A 23,658-nucleotide genomic window follows, 5' to 3' on the forward strand; every position below is an offset into this window, starting at 1 on the left:
ACTGGTTGGATGACTATTTCTCAGGCCCTGCTTCCACTGTGTTGTTCCCATAGCTTAGGATCTGGGTGGCTCTGGAGGCCTAGGGCTCTCAGTCTGGCGCTCTGTGGCTGGACCCCAACCATACTAGCCCAGAATCCTCAGTGGTCATCTGAGTCCTCCCATCCTACCAGTAAAGTCTGGGTCCTCAGGAACACTGTATAACGTCTGCCTTTCTGTAGCTTAACTTGATTGCCCTAGCTTCTGAACTCCTGTCATCCCTGTGAGGTGTATAGTAAGTCCACAATCTGTTACCAACATTTCCAAAAATCTCTTAAGCATCTAAAGGTTTTCCTAACTCATTTTGTGTGAAAATATGACCTGAACTGCTGATTCTTATGAAGTTATAATAGCATTATTTTCTTCACTTGATGTGATTACTCACATTTTCCACTACAGAAATATTGATGTACTTGATTATGGGGTTCTATACCAAACCATGCAAGAGATGTTTTATACATATGTGAAATAAGTACCTATCACCTTTCTAAACATGTGAAAAATTCTGAATTCTAAAAATGCCACTTCCCCAAATTTTCAGATATCCCAAACACAACGGCGCTTCTTATAAACACTGAATTAACTGCATAGGACTGAGGAAGGAGTTGCTACTGTTTCCCAATGATGCCTCCCAAGGAGGCCTCTCGAGGTGTGATGAGTTCCAGTTGTTGGGGTCACCCACAGCTTAGAGCCATTCCAACTTGAGCAGGGAGTAAATAACTTATGTTACTTTAACTGCTATTAATATTTAATTAAATGCTTTGAGATGATATTTTAACATTTGATGTATTCCCTCAAGTGTTTCCCCAAAGGTCCGCATTTAGTGCTTTGTTCTAAATAATGGAAATGTTCATGTCATAATAGAGTGACTGACTCCTTTCACTGTTAAATGAAGGAATGTCATCTCGGAGTGGCATTTATAAATCCCAGACTAAGTAGATGAACTATTATTTGTAGTTGTTAACCCATTTTAGGGGCTAATAGAAAATACCCAAGCTCTGTTTGGCCATTTAAATCATGTGTGCAGAAAGACAAAATGTCATTTTAACTGTTGTTTACTTTAGTAAGCAGCGTTTCTTTGCCTCATAGAAGATTAATAAGACCATCTCAATACATAAATATTCAATAGTAACACTCTAGGGTTAACTAAAGACTTAAAAGAGATCTTTGACTCATGTTACTAGCTAAGTGATGTATCTCCTCTGGAAAGATTCCCCTCCTTTTGTATCACATGCTTCACTTTCTCCCACCACTCACTGGTGCTGTGAACCTTTATTCTCATCACTGATGTGTTCTGGTTCTGCTTAATTCCTGAGCTAGATTCCAGTTCAAGGTGCCTTTGTGCAGATGCTTAAGACTTCAGTGCCTGTGTGAAAGGAAATGCCACACTGGAATTATAGTTACTTCTCTAATTCAAACAAAACTGCCTACTTTGGGTTTTATATTTACAAAATTGCTGCCCCTGGAAATTAATATTAGCTTTCCATAAAAGGTGATTTCTCTCTCTCAACCTTCTTTGCTGTTATTATGTTATCCTCCTTCAGAAGAAGAAATAGTATATATTACCTATATTTTCTTTTTTACTTTCAGGAAAATAGTCAAAATGCCATTCAATGAAATTTAAGACCTCCAAAGAAAGATACATGTAATTATTAACTAAATATGTTCAAAGTATCCCTCAGATTATTTATGAGATAGTAACCATTAAGCAAACAGACTGTTCCATATTTTTTTTGTACCTTTGAATTACACCCTCAATAGAGAAAGTAGATTATTGGTAAGGGAGATGATTTCTGTATTATCTGACCTTTCAGTAGGAAGGAATGTAAGAGTAGTGGTGTTCTTCATTTATCATGTTGCCTTTTGTTTCATGATCTAAAATACGTTCAGTACTGAAGATTTTGAGACTTTTTAGGGTTTTTTTCTTCTTTTTGCTAAGAATAGTACAAATTAATAACCACAAAGAAATTCTTACTGGAGTGTCTTTTTCCTGTCCCATGAGTTAAGGAATTTAAAATCTGAATTAAATATGAAATTTGGGAAGCCCCATTTAATAATTTCCAGAGAGGAATTAGAGTTGCATTCTAATTTTACCATGTGAAATTTTGACCAGTACAACAACTAAGCCAGAAATGAAATGATATCTATCATGTTTTCTCTGAAAATACATCTTTTCACAAGTTAGTGTATGTTAATATGATAGTATTTCTGCACATGATGGCTCAGGGTACAATACTATGCCTGAAATAGAAGAGGCAATTAACATCTTCCTTGAGAGTAGGTATTCGATTGTATGGATGAAATTACATTAACAGCTCTGAATTGAAGGTTTACCTTGTAGGCAAATTTGGAGATAAAGTGCTGAGTGGGTAATCTGACACAGCAATAGGGCTAGTGATTAAAAACAAAGATGCCCCTTGTGACAAGGACAACATAGCATTCTGATGCTAAAATGTGCAGGTAATTATTAGTTATGGAAAATGGTGCATATAGATGCATAATCACTTGATATGTATCCTGGTAATGGATGGGATTTATGCTTAGCAATTGTATGTGGGTGTCTGGTTTGCCTACAGAGGATTTTCCATCACTTTTATCATCCGTCTGCTTTAATTGGATACTTTGCTTTGCATATATATTACAATTTAGGTGAAGTATCATTTTCTTGGCTAAGGATTAAGTGAAACCAAAAATACGTCAAGAAACTTCATTACAATGTGTCATACAAATTTTACTCTGAAAAAATCAAAATCCAGAATGTACACTCAGTAGAAATAATAAATTTTATTTACCAATGATAGAAAGGAATACTGTCATTCTGTGGTGACTTGAGAAAAATCCAGTGCTGCCTTGTGGGTTAAAATAACTAATATTATTCTATCTTATAAATAAACCTCATAATTGAAGCCTGCATTTGAAAAGTTTGCCATAAAGACCTTGTTGTCATTTCTTCTTGTAACTGCCTCATTGCAATCTTTAATATTATAAATTAGGGGACTGGGCATTGAATTTTAAGATACTAATTATATCACTGAACGGTATAAATAGGCAATAAAACTGGAGGGAAAACTCTTTCTAAATCAAATGACCATTATGTGTGTAGCCCTGGGCAGGGGCAGATAAAAGTCTCTGAGTCAGGCTGCTCAAGAAAAGCCTTGTCTTTGTTTTCTTTTAATCCAGGCTGGAGCCCAGGCAGGTAGGCGGTGCAGTGATTGAGGCATGAGCTTCTGTTTGCCCAGTTCAGTTGAAGATAACCCAGAGCAGGTAGCAGAGCTGGCAAGCACTGATCACCAGTCTTTCCCCTCAGTTTTAGGTCCTCTCCCCTTTCATATGCTCATTGTCTTCTTGCTTTCAGTCCCCCTCTGCAGTCAAATTAGGAAGGACTGGATAATACTCAAGATAGGAAGACAGGCAGTTTTGTGTGATGGCTTAAGATACAGACTTTGGAATTGTATAAACATGAATGTGAATCTTACTCTGTGAGCTTGGGAACATTGTCTTAACTCTTGAAGCCTCAGCTTCCTCATCTTGTGGGAACAATGATAAAATTACCTCAAGGAGATAGCATGAGAGTATAGGCACATCTAAAGCATCTTGGACACCACTTACCTTAAGGAGCAGGAAGTAGGGGAAGAATCGCTTGTCAGTCTTTACAAGTTACATTTGTTCTTTTGCCTGAGCCCGATGATGCCTGTTTTAACCATTGGCATTACTGAGCCAACTTCTGTGTTCCCTTTCTCTATTACTTTCTTTAACCCTTAATCCTCCTCTCCAATCATTCTTTATAAGATTTCTGAGTACTAAAGATACAGAACCTATTTTCAGGGTGTTCACTCCTTTCTCATGAACCAATTCACACCTAACTCTGCCCTGTTCCTTAGAATTAGGAATTGACACCCCCAGCTTTCCCAGCATACTCAAGCACCCAAGACCTCTGTGGGGACCACTGACTGAAAATGGGAGTTAGAGCAGATCCTATGCATTGATAATATATCAGAAAGTGTTTATTGAGCATCTACTCTGTGATAACACCATGTGAGGTTTGGGGGGAATCTTCCTGTCACCCTCTTAGGCGATTTCCTTTAGAGGAAAGGATTTATGAGATGGATTGCACAGACAGAACATAGAAGGAATCTTACTTCCCAGACATTGGGAAAGAGGAGTTGTAAGCAAATAAATCTCGAGTCTTGGGGAATAAGATCCAGACAGACTTTATACAATTAACCTGTATAATATGTAGTAAAAATCTTGCATTGATCATGATTGATCATAGAGACTAAAGAACTAAGAAATAACTAAAAAATAATAAGAAACATTTCTAAATTTAAAAGAAGGCTGATTAATAATACAACACTCCCCCTTGACATCAACAGAGGTTGCTTCACAGGCTTTTGAGAAGCCCTACATTCTTAAAAACCCCTATCTTTTATAAAAGTCATATGTAAGAGTTGACAAAGACAAATCGGAAGATGGATATTGATGGTTGCTAAGCTCATTAGTTAGCTAAATGATTATTCCATCATAAAACCTCCTAGTCTTGATTCAAATTTGTGTCTCAACAAAATTACAAATTACAACCCATTATAACCTTTTTAAATTCACTCATGAATGGTTAAAACCATCAGTGTTCACTCTGTGAATGCCAAGGATCTTACCATCTTATTATAAGAGGCATTCATGTGAATAGTTAACGCTTATGGGTAGTAATTGCGGAGAACAGTAACAATTATGTATCTCATTAAACAAGCACCTAAATAATGTAAATTTTGCTTTATTAGAACACAAAAACCTTTATAGTTGTGGCTCATGCAACATGTTTGGTCACTATTGCAACTATTAAAAAAAACTGAAGAGAGAATCAGCCTCTAGTTCACAGTTATTAATGTTAAAATTTTTTAGAGAGGTAATTAGTAGGTAAGAATGTAATACCCTTTATGCCTTGAGGAATCCATACTTTGTAAATTAACTATGGTAGCCATTTATTCATGCGTTATTTCTTCACTGCGGTGAAAACATCTCTACAGATTAGGAACTCAGTCACTAGAACACATGTAAACAATTGAATATTACAGCCAAGAAACTCCTGCATCAAGGGCAATCTGTTATAAAGTGTTTGTTGAGCATCAACCATGTACTTGTATCATGCTAGATTTCCAAAATGTCAATGACTTCTCATTCTCCTTTAGCTCCCCACATATGCTCCTCCAGATGTAATGCCTATGATAAAATGGAAAAGTATAGTTTCTTTAACCTCAACTTTGTCAAGATATAATTTACATAATACTATTCCCCATTTTAACTGTTCAGTTTGATAAGCTTTGGCAAATGTATACATTTATGTAACTGTTCCCTCAATCAAATCATTTTGATCACCTGAATAATTTCTCATACACACCCTTGACTACTACCACTGTACTCACCCCGGCACCAATTGCCTCAGATAACCACTAATGTGTATTCCATCACTATTGAAATATTTGTCCATTTCATCTAGGTTGTTGAAATCTTGTCATCAAATTGTTTGTAACACATCTTTTTTATTCTTTTAATTTATATGAGATCAGTTGTAATGTCACTTCTTTTGTTTGATATTGGTTCATATTTTCTCTTCTCTTCCTATTAGAGATTTTCCAATTTTATTAATCTCTGCAAAGAACCAGCTTTTGGTTTAATTAATTTTGTTCAATGTGTGCCTATTTATTTATTTTTTCACTTTTTATTATTTCTTCCTACTTCCTTTAGATTTAGTTTGTTCTTGTTTTTTTTCCAGCTCTTGAAGAAGCTTAGATCATTAATTTGAGGCATTTTTTCTTTTCTAATACAAAGCATTTAAAGCTATAAATTTTCCTTTATGCACTTCTTTGTTTGAAATCCCACAAAGTTTAGTATGTTAAGATTTCATTTTATTCAATTCAAAATATTCTCTAGTTTCCCTGTTATTTCTTCTTTAGCCAATAAGTTATTTAGAAATATGTGTCTAATTTCCACACATTTTGGAGTTTTCCACATGTATTTTTGTTACCAAGTTCTCACTAATTCTGTTACAGTTAGAAAATATATCTATAAGTTTTCAATCTTTTTTAATATATTGAGACTCTTTTATTGCCTAGCATATAGTGTATCTTACCAAATGTTCCATGTGCATTGAGACAGATCTATATTCTGATGTTGTTAAGCTTAATGTTCTATAAATTGGTCACATTGGTTGACTGTGTTCAAGTATTCTTTATGTATAATGATTTTCAGTTTACATTTCTAACAGTTACTGAGAGAAGAGTGTTAATTTCCAACTATATTTGTAAATGTGTCTATTTCTCCTTTCAGCTGTATCAGTTATGTGTTTTTGTAGTTCTCTTATTGGGTACATACATATTTATGATTGTTATGTTGTCTTGATTAGTTGATCCTTTTATCATCATGAAAGATTCTTCTTTATATCTGGTGATTTTCCTTGTCTTGAAGTTACTCCTATTTTTAAACTTTTTTTATGATTCACGTTTTCATGTGTTTTTCCATCCTCTTAATTTTAACCTCCCTATATCTTTATATTGAAAATGTATTTCACATAAATGACATCTCGTTGAGTATTGCTTTTTTACACAGTCTGAAAATCCCTGGCTTTAATTGCTATGCTTAGTCTACTCTTATTTTATGTATTTATTTCTATGATTGGGCTTAAATTCACTATCTTGTTATTTGTTTTCTGTTTGTCTCATCAGCTCTTTGCTTTTTTTCTCCTCTTTTCCTGCCTCCTTTTAAATTAGCTGAATATTTTTAGTGTTTTTTTTAAATTTCCTCTTTTGTATTACTATCTATACCTCTTTGTTTTACTTTTTTAGTGGTGTCTCTGGGGTTTTGCATATGCATTTTTAACCTATCACTATCTACCATAATGATATGGTATCTACATAATGATATACTACTTCATGTATCATGTAAGAACTTTAACATCACTTCAAATTCCTCTCTGCCTTCCTTATTATTCATATACATTTTATCTCCCCATGTTATAAACCCAAATATATTCTTATTATTTTTGTTTCAGACTACAGTGATTCTTTTTAGAAATTTTAAAAATTGAAATTTTGTTTGTAATCGGTTTTCTTAACTTGAAGAACTTTTCCCTTAACATTTATTATATTAGCCTGCTGACAACTTGTCTTAGCTTTTGTTTGTCTGAAAATTTCCTTACTTTGCTTTTATTTTTGAATATTTTCGTGGGATATATAATTCTATTTCAACTTTTTTAAATTAGTCAGTTCTTTGAAGGCTTCATTTCTTGTAGCCTTCATTTTTTTTTTTTCTCTGGTGAGGAGCCAATGATAATTCTTATTTTTATTTATCTATATAAACTGTATCATACTTTTCCCCCTGGCTTCATCTTGGATTTTCTTTATTATTGATTTTTAGAAGCTTGATTTCAAAATGTATTGGAGTAGTTTATGTTTACTCTTCTTGGGGCTCAGTTAATCTTCTTATATCTATAGGTATGTATTTTTCATCAAACTTGGAAAACTTTAACAATTCTTCAAATAGTTTTTCCTATTTTCCCCTCTTTCTGTAATTCTAATTACACAAATGGTAGATTTCTGGATGGTATCCTACAGTTCACTAAAGCTATATTCAGTTTTTTTTCAGCCTTTCCCTCTGTTCTTTGTATGGACAGTTTCTGTCTTCAGGTGCACCAGTTTTTTCTTAAGGCCAATCAGTGACATTTTCATTCAGATATTATATTTTTCATTCTGGAAGTTTCCTTTGTTTCTTTTTCATAGTTATTAACTCTCATATTATGTTCATATTTTCCTTTATATCCTTAATATTTATAATAGCTGTTTTAAAGTTATTTTCCACTATAATTCCAGCATAGTTATCATTTATGGGTTTGTTTCTATTGACTTATCTTTTTCCCTTTTTTTTCATGTCTAGTAATTTTAATTCAGTGCTGGACATTGCTAATGTTATATTTTCAATTATTTAAATTTTGTTATAATCCCTTAATAAGAATTGAATTAATTTCTGGCAGTCAGTTAATTTACTTTAAGATCAGCTTGATCTTCTGGAAGCTTGTCATTACCTTTGGCAGAGTGGTTCTAGAATAGTTTATCCTCTCGAGCTACTTTAGCCTTACTCCTAAAGCATAACTGGCCTCTCTACCAAACGTCTCACATGTCAGTGAGGATTCTTCTTCTCTTCAGTACCTTTTCCCACAGATTACAGTCACCTCAACTTGCCTGAATGCTGAATTCTATATTCTCAGCTCAGCAAGACCCTGTGTCTTCTTGGGTATTCCTCTTCCCAATTCAGCTGAAAAATGAGGGCTGTCAAAGGATTACTGTGTGTGTGTGTTCCCATTCTCTGAGATCCCAGTTTGTATAGCACAGTTCCCCAGTTTCTGAAAACTGTTGTTTCATCTATTTTGTCCAGTTTTCCAGTAATTTATGGCAGGAATACTAATCTGGTATTTGTTTTCCATAATGACGGGAAACAGAGGTAAAAATATATTACTTGTCAGTTTGAAGAGGAAGCAATAAGGCAAGTTATGTCAATAGGATAAAACCCTTTAAGATGCCCTGTAGAGGCATAATTAGAAGAGGGAGAGAATGGCAACAGATGCTGAGCATCCTGTAGAAAATAGACCAGGAGAAGAACAGTGCAAATTGTACAGCAAAGACAGCTCAGAAAATAACTGGTGTCCTATGACCAGCCATTCCAGAAGTCTCTCTAGTTAGAGTCCAATGGAAGGTAATTTCAACATGAACCCTGAGTATTAACCTGCAACTCTGATGCAGGGGGAAATAAAAGACGCATAATTCCCCTGGTTACCACTAGAATTGAGAGAATAACAAAAACACAAATAGAAGCAAACTAAAAAGGGTCTTACAAAATTATTACCAATGATTCAGAGTTTCTTAATAGGCATAAGAGGTCATTGTGTAGTAATTCAGTCCATTTCTAAGAGACTGGCCAAGATTTCAGGCTGAATCGAAGTGATTAAATAACGTATTTATTACTCATACATTCTTTATGCAACCTATACTCTGAGATTCTCTGGTTCCATAAAATATAGTGAATGCGCATAGAAGCAGTTGGTTATGTCTGGTGTGCTTTAAGTGACAGTGGAAAGTTACCCAAGAATGTGACAGGGAACATTAGCAAATGCTTGAAGTGGGAAGGCAGCAGTAGAGGAGAGACCAATTACATGCTAGATGTGAGGTTGTATCTTCATTTACAACCTTAGCAACTGGAAGAAGATCGATGGTCCATCAGCAGGTAGTGAGTTTCAGGCATCTTGTTAAGCTGAGGTTTAAGGAAGTGAAGGACCTTTTAGAATTTAAAAAGTTGAAGTTTTAATAGATATTTTCATTTCTTTCTAAAGAGGAGAGGTGCTTCAGCATGTTTATATGCCAGGAGGAAGGAGTCCATGGCAAAAAAAAGAGAGAGAAATTAGAGATTTTAAGGATAAAGGAATGATACCAAAGTTCTTGTAGATGTGGCAGTGATTTCCCGTAGTCAGAAGAAGTCCTGCTTCCTCCAAGCTTAAGAAAATTCTGGTAGAGCCACATATCAGTAGGGGCTAGGAGCTGGAGGGAAAGGATGTCAGGGAAAAGTTTGGAGAGGCAGGAGAGTGTTTTTAAAAAAAAGTTTAAGGTTTATAAATCCCAGTGAAAGAGTTGGGGCAAAAAAGGAGACATGGTTTTAAGGAAGGAAGTACAGAGCATATTGAGGATAAAATTATGAAACGACAGATGACCAGAAGGACTCAAGTTTGGTAGCAAGAACAATGGTTGCAAATGAACTCCAGTTTGAAGTGTTTCCACTGCCAGAGAAATCGTGTTCTGGGTTATTGTAAATTCATGACAATAGCAACCTGAAATATTAGTTATCACTGAAAATACCTTAATAACTCTAAGAGCTCTGTTTACGGTATTTTAAATTACATATACATCGAAACAGGTTAAAATATAATACATAGTAAAGAGTGGAGTTTTGGGTTTGTTGAGTCAGAGAAAGTGAAATATTTATTAAGATCATATATAATAAAACTTGAAAAATTAGTGCGGTTAGCACTTCAGTAGCCAGGAATGAAAAGTCTACATAACTTTGGTAGATCTGGAAAGTAAATATTGGTTGTAGCTCAATAAAAGTTGTTACAACAGTATGTAAAAGTATGGAAATCAAAGTATGTATTAGAAATCCAAAGTAGCCAAAGGTTTTCTAGAAAAATAATGAGAAAATAATAGAATCACATATGCCATGTATCCCTCAGTGAAAGCGTTATAGGTTAATTCAGTACCTATATCTTAAGCAAGAAACATGTAAGATGCTATGCAAGATACTTTCCTATATACTGTGGTGATTATGTTTTTTAAAAAGAATGTGCAACATTATATATAGTTTATGGACTAGTAGGAAGAGAACACATACACCTACCCACTGTTAGATTAAATTAAGTTTCTTATATCTCTTGTGAAATTGAATGGCTGTACAGTGCAGCGGCAAGCATGGCATCCTTTTCCATAGCCCCCGATTCCTAGTACAAGGTTATCCCTAGGTGTGTGAGGCTTCTATCTATATACAGAATTTGATTAAATATTGTGGTACAAAATTCATGGGCTCATGTGTGGTATAGTGATTTATTGATGAAGCTTTGCAGTATTGGATAGAGAAAGGAACTTGTGCATGTGCTTATTGTCTGGTCAGTGAAAGCGTCAGGCACCATTTCTTCCTGTTCAGGTCTAGGCACTCTGTCTTGTTTTTTTAATTTCAAACGTACTGTTTCTGGCTAGCTTTATATCTCCTACCATGAGAAAGAAGTAGCAATGCTATTATTACTCATAAAGCTATGGCTGTTTGTAATTTCTTTGTACTGAAACACAATAGATTTTCTTGCTCTTGTAATTCCCGAATACTATTAACTTAATACTGGTTATGTTATTACTCAAGATGCTACATTGTCCATTGTGCCCTCCATGAATACTGGTTTCCAAGGTCTTAAAGGTTGTTACTGTGTTTTATTGGTAATGACCAAATTGAAATCTTATCCATAGTTTTCAGAAAAGTGTGAATGATAATTTATTTTCTCGTCATGTTCCATTTACATTTGGAATTTTATAGCATAGAACTGCATGTATTCTCACTTTTTTTGAACTCCTAAGGCTGTAATTACTATATTTTTAGGATGTGATTGCTTTCAGTGTTGACTTCATCCCTGCATTCTCCACACTGCCTCTCTTGCCCCTTCTACAGAGAAGCTTCTAACTGTCCTGCCTCTTGTTAAGTTAGATTCAGCAGTAATGTAGAATAATTTGTCAATTACCTGTGTTAACAGAAGGGTGACAGTAGCAAGGTTCATCTAAAACAGCAAAGAAACAAAAGAAAATGCTAATTTTAATGTTAAGACTTTTTGTCTCCCCAGGTCTATTTTCCTTGGACCAGGACCAGCTAAGTAATTTGTGAGAGACAGTGCATAATGCATATGCAGGGCCCTTTGTGTAAAACTTAAGAATGTCAAGAGGGTGATACTAGGTACTTAACAGAGGTGAGTGAGAGGCTTGCCCTCACTGAGCTGTGTCCTCCACCCATCTGCCAGACGTGCTGTGACGGGGGCACGCACTCCTGAGCCCAGCCTCCCCAGGCCCGACTCAGGCCCCCTGCCGGGAAAAGGGCAGCAGCAATCCCCGGACAGGAGTAGGGTGGGGAAGGCCTGGGGTGTGGAGCACCAGTGTGGGGGAGTGGTGGTCAACAGCCATAGACAAAGCAGCAGGAGGCAGGATACCCTTGAGCTGAGGCTACAAGTCCCTGAAGCATACGCTATGGTCCCATTAGACCCCTTAATAAATACAGATTCACAATAAAATTATTAAAAATCCAATGTGGCAACCACAGAGCATTAAACCCCAAAATGGGATCCTTGTGAATGCAAGGCCCTGTGTGAAGCATCCATGAAGCTGGCCCTGCCTCGGCTTAGTACCAGTGTGTACTGTCGAAATCAACTGGTCATGTGGAAAGAACCCTAGAATCATTCAGAATATGACAGTAGGGACAAATATGTCAGAGATAATTTATTATTTGGATAACCTTGACATGGGATATCAGGAATAGTTAGTTTAGATTCCAGTAATTTCATTAAGTAGCTGTTCCCTTCTTAATACTGCAGAACCACACGCACGAGTATGGGGATGGAGGATTATGACCAAGAAAAGCTCACTGTTCCCTGGGGCTGAAATATATAGACATTAGGAGCTATAAAACAGCTGGATCATGATGTGTGCTATAGAAGAGGTACAGGTATACCTCATTTTATTGGACTTTTTGCTTTATTGTGCTTCAGTTACTATGGGTTTTTTTACTAATTGAATGTTTATGGCAACCCTATATTGAGCAACAGCTTTTGCTCACTTCATGTCTCTGTGTCATATTTCTATAATTCTTGCAATATTTTAAATTTCTTAATTGTTATATTCATTATGGTGAGCTGTGATCAATGATTAAGACTCAGCGAAAGCTCTGGTGATGGCATTTTTTAGCAGGAAGATATGTTTTTTTTGGTATCATTAATGTACAATTACATGAGCAACATTATGGTTACTAGGCTCCCCCTGTTATCCAGTCTCCACCACATACCCCATTACAGTCACTGTCCATCAGCATAGTAAGATGCTATAGAATCACTACTTGTCTTCTCTGTGTTGTAAGCAGTAAGAAATTTTAATTAAGGTATGTACATTGTTTCTTAGACATAGTGTTATCACCCACTTAATAGACAAAGTATTGTATAAACTTAACTTCTAAATGCACTGGGGAACCAAAAAATTCCTTTGATTTGCTCTGTTGAGATATTCACTTTATTGCAGTGATCTAGAACCAAACCTGCACTATCTCTTGAGGTGTGCCTGTATGTACAAGAATAAGAAAACTAGGAATAAAGAAATAAAATTTGATGGGCAACGTGGAAAGGCCCTCTAAGGGGGAAAAAAAAAGATTTTAGTTGGACCAAGATGGATGGGTAGTATTTCAACCACCAGAGACTAAGGAGCAGACCCTCCAGACCAAAAGGATGGGACATACAAAGACAGAAGGCAGGATGATAGATATGCCTATGTGCTGGGGCTTTCAGGCATTCTGTTAATTATATTTTTTAAGCACCTATTTTCCAGGTACTGAGCTAGAAACGGGATATAAGAGGGTAGAATTAGAAACCAGACAAACCGTGTTTGAGTCACAGTCCTCTTCTTTTGAGTCACAAGTCCCACTTCTGTGACTGAAGACACCTTGCTAACCACTCTGAGCCTCAGTTTTAGTCACCTGTAAAATGAAGACATCAATTTTATAGTTTTATTAAGATTAAATGAAATAATGTTTGTAAAATACTCCAGCCAACACCCCTCAACCTAGTGAAGGAGACAGTAAGTAAACAAATAATTCTGATAATACGTGCTCTGAAAGCACAGACAGGAGAGTGGCTCTCTCTGCCTGAGGTTTTATGCAAGACTTCCCAGAAGAGGTGATATCTGACCTGTGCGCTGAGGGGTAAGTATGCATTTGTAAACCAAAGGGAAGCTGCGAGATTCTTCTTCGGATGAGGTTTGAAGATGTTGAAATTTACTTTGTGATCTGTGTGCAATTGGGAGCAGAAAATAGCAGGCAGGAAGAGAGGGGTGACTGTGTATGTATACATACATAGATAAAGACAAAAATAACCTTTCATTACCACTCCAAACCACAATATTAGATATTTCCACTGAGAAAGGTGAGGGACCTTCTGCACTGAGTTCTCCCTCAAGTAAGATATAAACAAGTTGGCACATGAATCACCGCAACAGATGTTCTACATATTTTGTTCCTTTCAGAAGAAGCCTGGAGCCAGGCAAGAGAGAAACAAACTCTCAAGAAAGATGGTTGCTTTTCCCCATCCACAAATGGAACATTTTGCTTAGCTGGCAAACATTTAACAGGACACGATCTGCTCTTTTAAAAACAGAAGTCTTAGTGGGCTTGGTCGATCTTGGTTGATTTACTGTGTCCTAGGTGCTTTAGAGGCGTGCCTTTTTTGTCTTTTTCCTCCAGACTGAACACTTGCCTTTGCAGACTCAGTTCAAGGAGAGAGAGGTTGGCGGTCCCCAGCACCCTGTAAGTAATGCGGTCCTGTCGTGCGGTCCCCAGGTGGGTGGGGCTGGTGGTCACCACACTTATTAAAATGTCATTTAATTTCTGTGAAAGTTCATTTTATTCACCACTCCATCATCTGAGAATCTGTAGTATGATTCTGTAAAGTCCTTGAGCTTGCTTGTCCTTCTTAGAAGTAATAAAGTTTTATGAAACCAATAGCCAGGTACCTCAGGGGTCAGTAATAGAGACACCATAGAGCATCAAGGGGGAATTCATTTTATAGTGTCAGCTGTGACCCAAGGTCAAGCAAGGATGAAAGCCCAAGATGCAGGAGTATTTTTGACAGTATTTCTCAATTATGTCAGGAATACAGTCAAACACCAGTTCATTTCACTGTCTCCTCTCTAATTCCCCTGTGCTGAATCCTGAGGTTTCTTATGGTTTTATTTTGGTTGTTTGAGTTAATTCTCTTTCTATCTCATGCACACGTTCCAAGCTTGAGCCTTGCTGAGGAACTCCAGAAGCTCACAACCTGGTTCTTCCCCAGTTTACCTTAACTGATACCAGTTCCAAATTTTGACTAAAACTGACTATGTTCTCCATGCATCACAATTTTCCACTTAGGAGCTGCCACCACTCTTATTCAGGTATTATAAGCAACAAACAACTGAAAAATGATATGTTGGTGAACTTTACCTTGCCATTCACTAGCTTGTGGGATAATAAATCAGGGACACAGACTGTATTGAACACTATTTTTGCCTGTTTTTACCAAAGTGCTGGAAAAATGCATACAACTGCTCTACTAATGGAAGCAATGTTTAAATTTTTAGAATGGACTAAATAGCAGGAGATTTGACTATGAGGAGGAGAATCCAGTGAGGGAAGATGGGATTCAGCAGATGTACCCCCTTTACAATCAGGTGTGCTACCAAGATCGGAGCCCCGACAAACATCATCAAACCAACGACCCTAAGAGTGTCTACATCAACCCGAGAGAACATTACGTGTGACTTTCCTCTTTTTCTGATGGGTCTTCTAACAAAAGTTTTTTTCGTGGATTGGGGAGAGAAACTGAGGCCAATAGTTATTATTTTATTCTCTCATAAAAAGCAATCCCTAAGTGTATTGGAAGTCGTGATGAATGACTTGGAGCCAATAGCGAATTTCTTTCCTTCATTAGGAGTTTCTTAACCACCAGCTGTGTTTGTGAACTTGTCCATAGCTTTGTGTATTTTTTTGACTACGGTGTTTAACTAACATTTGGCCTACAGGGGCATGCTCATTTAAAAGTAGAGCATCTGCGTGTGATGACAGCAGAGATTCTCCAGAAAGGAAGGCCCCAGCTGGGAGTATTAAGCTCACTGGGTCTCAGGCAGGCCAGCATACCCATCTGTAACTCAAATGGTGGAATAAGGAGTTCAAAATCCATTTCTCTAATTATTTAGTCAGGATTTGACTTTCTCTGACATGCTTAATACAATTACAATACCTATGTGCAAACAAGAAGCCTGAGAAAAGAGGCAAATTGTGTGATTTATCCAAACAACAACAAGCAGTTTAAACCTTTAAGCCTGTTGTTGCTTTTTAACCCTTGTAATATTATGATATATATTCCATCTTGATCTCTACGGCTCTCAGGGGCAGATATTTCTTGCTGTCATTGCCTGGTCCTGATTACCTGCATGCTAACCGATGTTCTCGCTCTGTCATTGTTTCCCCAGTTCTGTTCGTTGCTAGCCAGATTAGCCTGTTTCCCACCTATTAAATTCTAACAGGCCTTTCTGAATGGAGGACAGCCCGGAGCCTTGTCCCTCTTCTCTGTAGAACTGTAAATGACAAGCTCAACTTTCACATTTGGAATTTCTTTCAAGCTAATCCCATCGGCACAGGCCTTAGGTACCCTTCATTCTTCAGACTACTTATCCGAGTTTTATCTACCTCAGAAAATCCTTCGGGAAAATCATCATTAAATAACTCCTGCTCTTAAAAGCCAGGTGGAAAATCTGAAAACATTAAAAAAAAAAAGCCATTTGTGCATGGCATATATGCTAAACCACATGTTGTCCTTATTGCTCCTGCCCTATTTACCTGGTCAACAAGAGCAAGGAGATGATAAAAAGCAAGTAATGTAGTGACTGACTGACCAGTTTATCCCATATCACTTAGGTGCCTGCAAATGTCTGTCTGAATTTTCTCACTTTCCTTTGCCAACTTTTTCTTGCTGAGACCAAGGTAGTGGTTAGAGCAGGTGGGGAGCAGAGGAGGGAGCGCAGGTACACGTGCAAACATCTTGTTCTGCCTCACGTCTTAACCAAAGTGTTGTTTCACTGTGTTTTCTGGAAGAATAGGCATATACCACAGGTATTAAAAACAATGCAGGCTTGTCAAATGTTAGGAAAAAGTGACATAAGTACAAAAATAAAATAGTACACATTTTCAACCTAAGCTTCAAGGGAACAGGAGAATATTAACATGGGTTATTAATGAGCTACCAAAGATGCATCGTGATTCCCGTGGTGTAGGCTCCAGTTCTTACTTGTGTGTTTGCTTCTTCCTCTTAGTTGTCATGCTTGGTCAGACAAATCATCCAGGTTGTTCCACAGTAGTAACACATTCTTCCTCTATTTATCTGGATGACCAACAATTCTGGGAGAAAAGATGCTTACAGTCTAAGTCTTTGCTTTAGCAATTTCAAAGGCAATAGTTATATGGGATCAGAGAGTAAATTCCAAGGCCTCTCATTGCTATACCACTGTGCTACCTCAGTGTTAGAGTTTACTGCCCTTTGTAGCAGCCGACATGGAAAGAAGATACTTGAATTTATTACTTGGAATCCCAGGAAGGAGTGAGTCTAGCTGAAGGTACAGTTGATTTCCAACAGAAGGGTAACTGGTCCAAGCTCTCCTGGACAGAGAACTGTTTTATAAATACCAGATATACAGAGGAGGAGATGCAGTGGTGTATCACCTCCTTTAGAAAGCTTTAAAAATGTCTTTCACATATGGGGATGGTTTCTGGGGTTCTACTGGGAAGCAGGTTGTCAAATTGGTGGCACAAAAGCAAACCGTGCACCTACTGGGGAGTAGAAAGGTCTTCATTTGCCCTAGGGATAAAGATTTGGAAGCACTGGGTCTCAGGAGCCCTTTGGCCTATCTTCAGCACCCTCCCTGCCAAGAAGAACCCACTATTGAACCTTTAACATTCTGGGAGGAATTAAAGAAAAGAAATTTCAGGATGTACACACCTCTCTTGTAACCAGCTAGTTCAATATCCTCTTTGCCTTTCTGTCAGCTATGATATTTCTGTAACAAACTGGTAGATTTTATAGCTGTTGGCCCTTTATATGGGTCAGATGTGCTACGTAATTGCTTATCCTGGTGCTTCCCTTCTGTTCTCTCTAAATACTGAGTGGAATAGCAGGGAACTTTAAAAGGGTTTCATCAACCAGTCCCCTCAACTAAAAAATGCCATCCAAAATTAGCCTGTTGATCTCTAAATTTGGAGCTTAGACTCCTTCACGATGGCCATTTAAATTTGGAAGTTCGACTCTTAAAGGTCATTGAGTGAGGCTTGAGGATACAATTCACAACTGATATTAGATGCTCTTCCCATAACTGGCTTACTGAAACACACTGAAACAGAAATAAATCCCCGGAGCGCTCATCCACTTCCGGTGGCAGCCTTGCATCTCAAGGGGAGTGGGCATGCTCCATGCTAAATAACCAGCCTTTATTGCCTGTTTTGTAGGCAGCCCAAGCTCTGGGAGCGTGTGTCATGGCTGCCGCAGCAGATCACCAGGTTCTTTGCATACCACACTAAAATAATGCATCTGCACCACCTAGGATGGGTCTGATATGATGGGATAGGGATTTAGATTAATCCTTAAATGGCAGTGATTTGTTACCTCTTTTGCAAGGGCTTCCCTCTCCATGGCCTTTTTATATCTTCTTCATTTGAAGAAGTCCATGCTCTTTGGGGCATGTAATATAAAATTCTTACTTGCGATAGGCTTCCCTATAACACATATAGAAAATGTGCTGTAAAGTTAATGAACTGGTTCCCTCATTAATTTTTTATGGCTTCCTTTACTCACAGGGATAGTACAGTTTCTTTGTCTGTCTTTTGAGAATGATTTCCTAAGTCCTTTGACAGTAATCTAAAATTCACTGTTTTGTTTTTCATTGTGCAGTCTGTCCTGCCCTGCATTGTGCTGGTCTCCTAGTGCAATCTTTTATATATGGTGACGCCTTCCTTTAAGCTTTTTATTCCCTGAGGTGTGGAGCATAAAGAACCAAAAGAACAGATTCTATTCCCAGCTTCACCCATTCTAGCTGTGGAAACAGACAAGTCCCATAACCTGTGCAGGGCATTAGTTGCCTCTGTCCGTAGCAGAGATTATACCTTGCCTGTCAGCCTCTCAGAAATGGGAGAGGTAAGCAAGATAACAAAGGATGAGAAATTGTAATCTCTTCCAACTGAAGGTGTCTATGACTATCATTTTTGCATGTTGAACCTAAACTTCCAGCAACCTTGCCAGCATTTTAGGAGGACTGGGGACTTCCAGTTCTTCTGTTAAACTAGAAACTGCCATTTGCAAGCCTAGTCAACTGTAGATTATGACTGAATTAATCTTATTACACCTGTAAACGTATTTGTGTCTCTTCCATTAAGGAAAATCGTTGTAAACTGGATTTGGCCAATTTGCTCACTTGATATTATTATGTTGTTTGGGCAGCAATCAGTGGGTAAGGGTGAGTGAGGGCTACAGGTCTCCAGCCCGCAACCTCACCAGGTGATGCTTTACAGTGAAATCAGGTTTTAGAACAATTCTGCATCATTCATCTTTATATAGATAGCAAGCGGACACCAGAACAGACATCCTATAGCAGTCAACCTGTCCTGTAATACCGAAAATTTTCCAATTTCATTCTTTTAGGGAAACCAACAAGATCTTATGCAAAAGGGCTATTAGAAGTGAATCCCATAATAGATTCAGTGTCAAGTGACAAATTGTTTAATTTACAGACACCGAACAGTTTAGTAATATAGAAATCCAAGGCAAGAGAGCTTGCTAGAGTTTTTACACCCTGTTCCTGGAAGGGCTGGAGTGCCCTACAGTGTTCTGGCCAATCTACCTACATTTTTCACCTCTGATTTGACCACTGAAAATAATATTAACAAGAGTCTCTGGTGCTGAACTACAGAAAAAGCTCTATGGTAGTAGCCTCTGAAAAGTGACTAGAGGTTTTCAAATGCTAACTAGCCGTTATTGCCTGTTTTGTAGTTGTTACTTGGGGGGAGTTATTCCCAACTGGGATACTTCAAATGTTAACTAACCCCTCCTGGGGCATATATTAAGACTAATTAACATACACCAAAATAAATGATACAGAATCTAAAAGATTTTCTTAAGGGTTCCCCTCCTTATTACACCTTCAAGGTTGGGTGAAGGGAGATGTATTCACTGCTCTAAAGTTAACCTCTTGCTGGTGTTTCCCCTTAGTAATGGCCTTTACTGTCTTGGGTTGTGGGGTTGGGGAGATGAGAGAGAGAGGGAGAGACAGACACGGGGAAGAGAGATCTACTTAAAATGGGCAGTTGAAAAATTTTTTCAGTTTAAATGTACCAGAGATCTATCACATATGAAGACATTTCATTATGTCAAGCCCATTTTATTATATCTAACATCTCTGCGAAAAGGTTCAAGGTAGAAACAGGCCATATTTACGTTGATAGCCAAAATACTTAAAATAGTAGGTTTACTCCTACTCACTCTCTTTCCATCATTAAGTTATTCTGTACTCAAGTTTCAGTTTGTGGAAGTCCGGAGCTGAGCAAACTAGAATAAAAAATGTCAGAAAACTCAGATGACACTAAACATCTTTTTTATCATCCATTATCAGTTAAGATCATGATGTGGAATTCCTTCTCTATCTCGGAGAAGGGAAACCACCATTGATAAAGGATTCTCCATGCCATAGGTTGGGAATAAATCCCTTCTGTTGATCCATTCCCAAGAATATTCTAATCAGTGTTTGGGGGCTAAGGCCATGATATGTATCAAATTACATACCTCCCTACACCAAAACAGTACTAGTTATTTTCTGTATCCTTTGTCTTTAGCTGTTAGCTTTAGGGATAAATACTGAATTTCAGGAGAACAGATGCTGTGAGTATTTATGGAAAATGGCAACATCTCCATGAATTGAAAACAGGGCCCTCTCTCTGTGCTCCTATTCTACAGCTGTGTTGTTTACAGTTGCCACTTGCACATGATTTACACAAGGGGGCATGTCAGTTGGACCCAAGGGGATACACACTTAGATTTAGTATTATTACTAGATTTTAACTGCCATCTCAAGCAGTCTTCATTAAGCAAGAAACAGCTTTCTGAATTATTTCAATGTTTGGCATCTGGAGATGGGAGATCAAACAGTTGCTCTCTTGAGGTTTTTCTCAGTACTGCCATTTAAAGTTTTTATGATCAGGTATCCTTGGTATCATGGCTGAAACTGATCATATTTATTATCATGAAATGGAATTGAACTGTGAAAGTCGATTAGAGGAGACTGAGGGAATGCCTCCTTGGGAATCCAGAACATCAGATTTGCTACACTGGCTTAGAACTGTGCCTGACAGCCATGAAGAGGTGTTTTATGTGTCTCCTCCAGAGGTTAGAAATATACTTAAATGTCCCATAATAACTCAATATGGATCGATGAAGCCCAGGGTTGCATGTGATTTTCCAAGTGAATGGGCATCATTGTTTTCTTTTCAATACTGTTTCCAATAATGGCCAGTTCTTTTTCTTAATCCACCCTAACACTGATCAGGCTAAATTCTTCTCTCAAGTTATGGTGATGGCTCAGTGTCCATCATATTTTAACTAAAGGTAGCAGTATTTTGTCCTAAATGCATGAGTTTGCACTTGCTTACACTGTGGCTTATTTATGCCTCTGCTTCGTCACGTGAAAACTTGTTATGAGAACTTACTGCATATTTCAGTACTCAGCATTTGTCATCTTAGGTTTCACTGTATCCTTGAGATCCCAAGTCCTTTGTTAAAAAATGCTAAGTAGCTGGTGTTGCTACTAGATCCCTGGATTATTCCACTTGTCCATCCAGAAAAGTTCCTGTTTATCCTCTATCTTCTGTTTCTATTTCTAAGCCAATGTTTTAAGCTCCAGCCTATTCACTCTCCATGTGGTCTTAACCTCTTAACTTCTTTACTTCTGAGTTTCACCTCTGTAAGTTAGTACTACTCTCTGTGTCCAGGGAATTTTATGGAAGTAAAAATAAGGTGCATAAGAGTTGTCTTCAAGAGAGCTTCTAATTTTAAAGTGATTTTATAAACATCCCTTGGCTTAGAAATGAGAAACTCTATAGCTATTAGAGTTTCTATCCTTGTTTTGCTATTTTTACTTAGGCAAAATGATCTCTGTCTGAATGAATAATCTTTACTCTGGTTTTAACATTCTTCCCATTAACCCTTTTCACACTGAAATTGTCTATCTTATCCTTGTTCTGAACTTTTTACTTACGGAACCAAAACTAATTCTCCTGCAACAAATCTCACATACTTCTTATTCCCAACACTGAATAAAGTACTATACTCTGTAAAAAGGCATTGGACTCTGCACACAAGAAGCCAGAAACTAGTGAGATTTCACTCCAGCTCTGACAAGATCTCACCACATGCTTTAGTCCTATATAAACTGAGATTAATTCTGCTGTTTCACAACACCTGCGTGGTGTGAGTCCTGACTAATAAAAGGTGAAAAGCATTTTGGAAATGGCCTTTGCTATGTAAATACATAGCAAATAATCTGTAGAGTCTTCAAATAGAAGTGTGTTCCTGTGTAGTTCAGTTCAGAATACTAGTCCACCCACTGTTTACAAAATAAATGTTTTATTTACTCACCTGTTCTTTTTTGTGTGTGTATGGTGAAAATTAGTTTCTAGTTACTGGAACTTTTTTATTTTGATGCATAAGAAGAATCAATAGTATATATTCTTACTTATCAGAAAATACCCAAGTTGTATTTTAAGTGTTAGAACTGAAGGGTTACATAACAATATACTGGGTAAGGAGGAGGAGTCTAGCTCAAATGTGGCAAAATATAGAAATACGAAGATTAGCTTTGATTTTGAGATTGTGTTATGATCGTAGATGTTAATGTGATTGTTATTAGATATTCTTTATTTTTAAGTTGCCAGAAATTTTCTTTTATTTTTGCAGTTTTGACTATATGGTTCTTGACATGTTCTGAATAAAGTTTTTATAAACCAAAGTTTTTCATTTATATTATTATCAGCAAATCAATTATGATTAAACTACATATAAAAAATTAATAACCTAATTACATGACTCTAAAACTCCAGGTTTGAAGAACATCTTTTATAAAAATGCTAAGTTTCTACACTGTAGTCCTTTTTGAAAAATTCTTAATAGTAACAAGTACTTTTATACTTTAAGCAGTATTGGAAATGTTTTTTAAAACATGGGACAAGTTACATATTATGATAATTGCTTGTAAAGATTACTTAATGCTTTTTTAAATCGGAGTATAGTTGACATGCAATAATATGTTAGTTTTAGGTATACAACATTCTGACTCAACACTATATACATTACAAAATGATCACCATGGTAAGTTTAGTTTACATCTGTCACCATATAAAATTATTACAATATATTGAATATATTCCTTATGCTATACTTTACATCCCCATAAATAACTTATTTTATAACTAAATTTGTACCCCTTAATCCCCTTCACCTATCTTACACGTTTCTCTTCTCCCTACCCTCCCCCACCAACAACCACCAATTTGTTGTATGTATTTATGAGTCTGTTTCTGTTTAGATTTGTTTGCTTGTTTTGTTTTTTTAGATTCCACATGCAAGTGAAATCATATCGTAATTGTCTTTCTCTGACTTAAATCACTCAGCATAATATCCTGTAGGTTCATCCATGTTATCACAAATGGAAAGAGTTTATTCTTTTTTATGGCTGAGTAATATTCCATTATGTGTATAAGTGTGTGTGTGCATATATAAAACCACATCTTTATTCATCTATCAGTGGACTCTTAAATTGCTTCTATATCTTGGCTAGGGGTACATTTATCTTTTTGAATGAGTGTTTTTGTCTTCTTTGGATATGTACCCAGAAGTGAAATTGTTGGGTATGGTATTGTATGGTATTTCTATTTTTAATTTTTTGAGGAACTTCCATACTGTTTACCCTAATGGGAGCACAATTTACATTTCCACCAACAGTGCATGAGGGTTCCCTGTTCTCAACATCTTCAAGAACACTTGTTATTTCTTGTCTTTTTTAAATTAGCCACTCTGACAGGTGAGAGGTGTTATCTCACTGTGGTTTTGATTGCACTTCCCTAATGATTATCAATGTGGAGCATCTTTTCATGAGCCTGCCCCCCATCTTATTCTTTGGAGAAATGTCTATTCAGGTCCTCTGCCCATTTTTTGAACCAGATATTTTG

At 37.0% G+C, this 23,658-nt stretch overlaps 1 protein-coding gene across 1 annotated transcript in view; it reads left to right on the forward strand.

The window, feature by feature from the left end:
* Window positions 1–22,439, forward strand: part of NECTIN3 (nectin cell adhesion molecule 3) — a 155,197-nt gene extending 132,758 nt beyond the window's left edge. The window contains exons 8-9 of the mRNA XM_036933108.2: window positions 14,104–14,166; window positions 14,979–22,439. Coding sequence (XP_036789003.1) covers window positions 14,104–14,166; window positions 14,979–15,158 — 243 coding nt within the window. The 3' untranslated portion in view covers window positions 15,159–22,439. The remainder of the gene's footprint in view (window positions 1–14,103; window positions 14,167–14,978) is intronic.
* Window positions 22,440–23,658: the final 1,219 nt, after the last annotated feature.

Source organism: Manis pentadactyla, chromosome 1 (assembly GCF_030020395.1).
Source record: "Manis pentadactyla isolate mManPen7 chromosome 1, mManPen7.hap1, whole genome shotgun sequence".
Taxonomy (NCBI): domain Eukaryota; kingdom Metazoa; phylum Chordata; class Mammalia; order Pholidota; family Manidae; genus Manis; species Manis pentadactyla.